A 7,097-nucleotide genomic window follows, 5' to 3' on the forward strand; every position below is an offset into this window, starting at 1 on the left:
ACACATAGTGTTAAATAACTGCCTACACATCTCTGCACTAATTAATCTTCTGAAAAAAAAATATAATTAAACAGAATATACCTTATATAGGATCCTATTCCTAATTTAATTTTTTTTGATTTTCTCTTGCCACATGCTGTTAGGGCTGTCTTCTTTAGCTAGAAATAATTTTAAAATGGCTGCTGGGAATCTGCATTGTATGCTTAAACTTGTAGGTACAATAAAAAAGAATAAGACTTTATTAGAATAAATTGTATGTCCATTCCAAATTAATCTTCTTTTACTTTAATAACAATTCCTAAAGGATAAACAGCAGGAACTTATACATACAAAAGATTTGCTCTTGTTTCTCTACTACTGAAGTGCTGATAAATTGTCGTAGGGTCTGATCCTTCAAAAACTTTCACATATACTTAAATTTATGTATTAAGTAGTCCCACAGAAGTCAATGATACAACTACCACTGTGTAAAGTGAAGTGCATGTATAAGTCTCTGTAGGATCAGGACTAAGCATATCTGAATGGGAAGTCTACATTTTTCTACTATGCATGTATTTTATGACTGCTTATATTGCCATATACAAATAGAATCTTGGCACAAGTAGCAAACACCACTGAAATATGGAATTAAGAACTAAGAAGCTACAGACCTGAGTTTTTATTTTGGAGCGGCTCTTTTAAAATAATATTGGCACTTTCACTCCTTATGGACTCACTCCTGCTCTTTTTGAAATCACAGGGACTTCTGCAAAACCTAAACATTAAAATGTAAGTGCCCATTTTATTAGAAAAGAAATATAAAATTACAAACTATAACATTTTCAGAAGAATAATTCAACATTCTAAAAAGCTCATATACGAAGGATTTTCCATCCTTTAATATGCTGTATATTGAACATTGTACAGCAAGTTAAACATGACTGTTGAAACAAGTACCTGAAAGAGATGCTTATTTTTGGACTGTGTGGATGTTCTGAGGCAACCACTAAAAGCAAAATGAAATTCCTCATCCAGAGTCCAAAAAGGTAGGGAGACCCTAAAAATGTAGCAGAAGCATTTCCGCACACTGATTTCAAAAGTCGAGTTTGTGCAGAAATGATTCCACTAGATTCATAGAGTTCATTTTTGAGGTAATGGCAATTTGTCATTTCATCATCTTTTTGACCTTCTCCAGCTCCTCTATGGATTTCCACTCCTGGTTGATTGTTACCAGCTAAAAAATAAAAAGAACAATACAAAGAGCAAATTATTAAAAACCAAACAGTTATCTTCTCCAAATAAATCTGGGCTATGTCTATACTACACCCATTTGGCCCAAGAAATAGGCAAATGAGGCAAAACGTGGAATATTGCTGCACCTCATTTGAATAATTAATGAGGCTCCATTTTTGCACAAAAGCCTCTTGTGCAAAAACAGAGCCTAATTAATTATGCAAATTCCACTCTTTGCCTCATTTGCATTTTTTTTGCACAAGAGGGGGCAGTGTAGACAGCCCCAAAGTATCATTGAGCAATATACAATACAGGCAGTCCCCGGGTTACGTACAAGATAGGGACTGTAGGTTTGTTCTTAAGTTGAATCTGTATGTAAGTCGGAACTGGCGTCCAGATTCAGCCGCTGCTGAAACTGATCAGCGGCTGATTCCAGGAAGCCCGGGGCAGGGGCTTCCTGTAGTCAGCCACTGGTCAGTTTCAGCAGCGGCTGACTTGGGGACGCCTGGGGCAGAGCAGCTGGGGTGCCGCTGCTCCTCGGCGCTACTGGACCAACCCAGCAGCACCCAAGCTGCTCTGCCCCAGGCGTCCTGATTCAGCCGCTGCTGAATCTGACCAGCAGTGGCTGAATCAGGACGCCTGGGGCAGAACAGCTGGGGTGCTGCCCGGTTGGTCCAGTAGCGCCCAGAGCGGCGCTACGGGACCAACTGGCAGCACCCCAGCTGCTGTACCACAGGTGTCCGGAGCAAAGCCATGGAGCACGGGGGCAGCGGGACAGCCCAGACGCGCCGTGGCTGTCCTGCTGCCCTCGGGCTCCGTGGCTTTGCTCTGCTTTGTTCCCCGTCCCCCTGGTCTGCAGACCAAGGGGATGGGGGGGGAGGGGCAAAGCAGAGCCAAGCCGCGGAGCGCCCGGCCAGCTGACAGCCCAGACGCGTCTGGGCTGTCAGCTGATTGTGCGCTCCGCGGCTTGGCTCTGCTTGGCTAGGCTTTGCCCCCATCCCCCTGGTCTGCAGACCAGGGGGACGGGGGGGGGCAAAGCAGAGCCAAGCCTCGGAGCGCGTGGGCAGCGGACAGCCCTGTGCGCTGCCCACGTGTTCCGCCGCTTTGCTTCCTCTCCCTGGTCTGCTGGAGACCAGGGAGAGGAACGGCCCCGTTCGTAACTGCGGATCCGACATAAGTCGGATCCGCGTAACTCGGGGACTGCCTGTAAATAGAATTTTAAATAAAAACATTACAATATATGCACAGTAAACACAACAATCACAATAAATGTTTGCCTACTGAACCTCTCTCTCCACAAATATCTTAAGAACCATAATATTAGCTTATTTCTGATTTTATGAATACACAGGACTTACCCACATATTCTTTGTATCCCTAAAGCACATACTGAATTCAGTGTACTGTAAATGGGAGTTGTTTTTGCTTAGCACTTTGCAGAATTAGACTAGGACTGCAGATTTGATTGTATTCTTCATTATCATGCCGCTAGTTCATACACTCTAAATATATTAATATACATTAATTTAATTTCTAATTAAATAGAATGTAGTTAATTGGCACTACATTTGATGCCAACTTTTATGGACTACATTATTTTATTCATTACCTTTTGAGACTTGTTGGGATTCACACTTTCCCAAGGTTCTGGATTGCCAGACTTGTTAATACTAAAAAAGAATCATGAAAATTATACAAAAAAAACAAAGATAATGTTTTAAAGTTTGATCTTGCACATGCTTAATCATCTGAGTATTCTCACTAGCTTCCGTGTAACTACTAATGTGAGTAAAAACTACTTCCATGAATAAAGGTTTACAGCATTAGACCATTAAAACTGGTAGAGAGGTTCGCTTTTATTTGTAGTTTGTATGACACTAGACATGCCATCATTGATTAATTAATAATAATATGTTGTTGTTTAGGTCACAGTTACTGGAAGACTTATCCTTTATTGCTAAGGGCCCTGTCATTCTGATCTCAGGTCAATTTTAAAGCTCCCATGGACTTCAATGTTGCAAGTGTGGGATCTAAATTAATAGCCAAATCATTTTAAAGAAATTAAGTAGTGACTGATAATGGGTATCAAAATATTGTCATCTAGATATAAGCAACAGCAGTCTGATATTTAACAATCTGATTTAAAATCTCAAAGAGGAGTCATTAATAAAATACCTCCAATGAGGGTATGAGAAATAAATTGAATGAGATGGTAAAGTGAAAGCAGACTCTAGGCTACTGGGTATTGGAAATGAGGTAATCAGCGTACTGCTCTCTAACCAGAAAAAATGTAAAAAGATAGATTTGTGTTGTAAAAACAATCCTTATCAACCCATTCCTTTGAGACATATTAAATGCTATTTGAATACACTTTAAAACTTTGCACAAGAACTTTTTAGCTTAAGCTAAAGTGAAGACAAAAAATAAACATTGTGAGCAACAACTTCAAAATATAATCCAGTTTGAGGAATAACAGACTGGAGTAAATTCTTTACAAAAATACAATAGAAGAATCAATGATCTGGAAAATTAAGACATCAATTTAAACGATCTTCTAAATTTCAGATTTTTCTTTATCTGCTCACCTAGATCCTACTCCCATATTCTGAAGTCCATGAGGTAATCAGGCAAGTGTATCTGTTCAGCAAAGAAAACTCAATACCAAGTATGTAACTCAGAGAAATAAGAAAGCTTACATCACATCACTTTTGTGGTGTAGGGCATACAACGAAGAACTTACAGCCCCAACTGCAGCACAGCCAACAAAACCAACCAAGGGAATGAGCTGAAACACAAAAAAGGAGAGGACAAGGATTTCAAGAACAAGAGGTCTCTCGATAGTCCATGCACACTGCAGACATGCATTAAAAAAACTTTAATGAAAGTGAAATCCTCACAAAGGCATAAAATATACACCCATCGCATCATCTCAATTCCAGTATGTCATCTTCTGCTCCCGCGTTTTATTTTAGAAAGTGCATTTTATTAATCTGGCAAATTTCACCTTCTAATGTAAGCTCTTTAAAAGGCCCTTCGGACGCTTTGAGCCGGAAAGGCAGATCGGATCATTGTAGAAGGCTCTTTTGAACACTTACTTCTTTGTATTTCCTTAGCATTTGGAAAAAGCCCAAGTTGGCCATAGCGGCAGCTGTAGACCTGAAAGAAAGGGTGCCCAGTTACAATTTTGTCATTAGTGGGTACCACCCCGGGCAGAGGCTATTACACTTGCTACATAATCCCCTATCACCATGCAGGTCCCAACCAATAACCCACTATCCCAGATGCGCTCTGCCGCTTAGAGGCAAAGGAGCCCGCCCTGCGTTTACCTGGCCGGGAGGAGAGGGGGAAAAGCTGCACTGCACACACAGCTTTAGTGTGGGGAGTGTCCAGCCTTTTATATAGCACGGCTCACACCCAAACAGGCTGGCTAGCTCCCAAGTCACGTAGCCCAGTGCAGAGATCGTAAAGCCTGATGCACAACTTCCCCTCGCAGTCTCCTGTCTGCAAACCCGGCAGCATGAGGCAGCGGCTCCCCCTGCGGGACACGCGGCGACCCGGGCTTTAGAGCGCTGCGAAGAGCTGGGCTCGCAGCTCCGCGGGGGGCGAGTGTTGACTAGGCGGGGTTAGCTGCATGGGGCGTAGAAAGGGTAGGGAGCAGGACGGTGGTGGCTGAACGAGGCGCAGAGGAAGTAGAGCCAGGTCGGGGCAGGTTGCATGGAGCACAGAAGGGGTAAGAACAGGGTGGGGCTGGCTGCGTGGGGCACAGAAGGGGTAGGTGGTGACTGAGACTGGCGGCATAAGGGACAGAAGGGGTGGGGGCAGGGTGGGGCCAGCTGCATGGGGGTGCAGAATGGGTAGTGGGTCAGACAGGGTTTTCTGCATGGGGTGCAGAAGTGGTAGGGAGCAGGGCAGGCTTGTCTGCATAGGGTGCAGAATGGGTAGGGGCAAGCTTGGTTGCATGGGGCACAGAAGGGGGCAGGGCGGGACTGGTTGCATGCAGAAGGGGTTGCATGAGGTGCAAAAGGGATAGAGGGCAGGGCAGGGTTAGCTGCGTATGGTGCAGAAGGGGTAGGGGGCAGGGCAAGGTTGGCTGCAGGGAGCATGGTTGCATGCGACACAGAATGGGGCAGGGCAGGACTGGCTGCATAGGGCACAGCAGTAGAGGACAGGGTGCGTATGCACCAACGGGAGGGTGAGAGGGAGGCTGCATAGAGGGAATGACGGGTAGAAGTGTGTGGAGTGGGATGGGCTGCATGGGTTGGTGGGGAATTTGGCTCCTTTGCTGGAGAAGGCAGTGGTTTAAGGGGGTGTGGCTCAGCATGGCGGAACAGGGAGAGGGATAAAGGCGGGCAGTTCCTCTGGGGGCTGGTTAAAGGAGGGTGGCTCCATGTGGTTAAATGGGGGATGGCATGAGGGACGTGGCTCAACTGTGGCGTGTATAGGGACAGTAGTTTATAGGTCTGTTTGGAGAGAATGCTAGGGGAATGTCAGCAGCAGGCCTGGCTCCCCAGAGGGTAGCTTGGGAGGGATAAGGAGGTAGCTCTTTGGCCCCTGCACTCTTCCCTGCGCTAATGGCTCTCTGACAGGCAGGGTTCCCATCCCACCATCACACTTTGGAGCACCTACCTTTTGCCCATACTCACCCTAACTTGCTCCCTGCTTACCTACTCTGGGCTCCTTCCTTGCTTGCTTCTCCTAACTGCCTCCATTGGCTCCCTCACCCAACATGCCTGACCAGCCTCCTCTCTGCCTACCAACAGTGCTCCCTGATCTCCCCTCCTTGTTACCTTTCACAGGCAATAGCTAATGCTGGGGTAGGGCTGTGCGTGCAAGGCAGCCTTGCTGACACTTGTCCAGCTGTGCAACAAAGGCAGGGCAGTGAGAGGGGAGAACAGGAAGTTTTGCTATATGGTGTTTCCCTCCAAGTAGCCCCTGGCAGCCAGTAGAAGGAACTCCAGGGAAAGCCCAGCTTGCTCCTTGCAGGCCCTCTGCAGGAGGATGCCTTACCTTAAATGCTGTTGAGTGGCCTAAGGGGCATGGCACCCTCATTGTGATATGATTCACAATTTAAAGTATGAAGAGCAGTTGCTGGCTTTTTGCTAAGACTGTTTCTGGAACTAGAAGGCAGCAAGGGGGTATCAACACTGAGCACAAGCAAGAGGCTGCTGTATTTGGAGGTTGACTAGTTGATATTAATAATGGAACAAAACCTTGGGTGGATGGCTCAGATGGAATATGAAATACAGACTTCCTGATCACAGATGCTACCCACATCTGAGCAGTAAATTGTTGAATCAGCTTCTAAAACTCAGCTGGGTTTATGGGTTCCTGTATAATTGTAAGCCTGTTGGATTCAATCACTAGCCAATACATCCCGTACACAAGCAAGTTTTCAACTCTAGAACCCTCTAAAGCTGTACTCACAATGCTGGAAACACAGGAGATCAGGTAAAGTAATCCTTTCTAACTCACCTATATGTCTCTCATCACCATGGATCTTCAACAGCAGCCCTAGGGTTTTAGGGACCCTGCAGCAAGATGGTAATGTTTCTAGGTGCCAGCAACAGCAAGAACATCAGGGTACTCTTTTGGTGGTGGAACTAGTGGAGCTAATAAATTAAATAGCTTGAATCTGTGGCCAGCTTCTCTCTCTTTGCTGTCATCTCCAACTGCCATGGAATCTTCAAGGTCCAGCCACTATTTAGATAATTTTCTTGGGGTTTCATTACACACAACAGGAAAAAAGAAAATGTCCCATTCTGAATTTTAACCTTAGATTTTGTATTTTACTTGAGTTTCTTCTTACCACCTACAGAAGCATAGTCCTGGAGCTTTTCCCGGACAGAAACACAATTACATTTTTAAATCCCTTCCCTGACGAGCCA

At 45.2% G+C, this 7,097-nt stretch overlaps 1 protein-coding gene across 2 annotated transcripts; it reads right to left on the reverse strand.

The window, feature by feature from the left end:
- Window positions 1-216: 216 nt before the first annotated feature.
- COXFA4L3 (cytochrome c oxidase associated subunit FA4L3) lies at window positions 217-6,831 on the reverse strand. Of its 2 annotated transcripts, none has more exons than XM_075897186.1 (5): window positions 6,685-6,831; window positions 4,308-4,368; window positions 3,909-3,997; window positions 2,822-2,882; window positions 217-1,213 (listed from the first exon to the last, which is right to left on the reverse strand). In XM_075897186.1, exons 2-5 carry the CDS (start codon window positions 4,350-4,352, stop codon window positions 1,145-1,147), a joined length of 264 nt encoding a protein of 87 aa, XP_075753301.1. In that variant the 5' UTR covers window positions 4,353-4,368; window positions 6,685-6,831; the 3' UTR covers window positions 217-1,144. The 2 variants fall into 2 exon arrangements, with proteins under 2 accessions (XP_075753301.1, XP_075753300.1); XM_075897185.1 differs by lacking the exon at window positions 6,685-6,831 and adding an exon at window positions 4,539-4,748.
- Window positions 6,832-7,097: the final 266 nt, after the last annotated feature.

Source organism: Pelodiscus sinensis, chromosome 14 (genome assembly GCF_049634645.1).
Source record: "Pelodiscus sinensis isolate JC-2024 chromosome 14, ASM4963464v1, whole genome shotgun sequence".
Taxonomy (NCBI): domain Eukaryota; kingdom Metazoa; phylum Chordata; order Testudines; family Trionychidae; genus Pelodiscus; species Pelodiscus sinensis.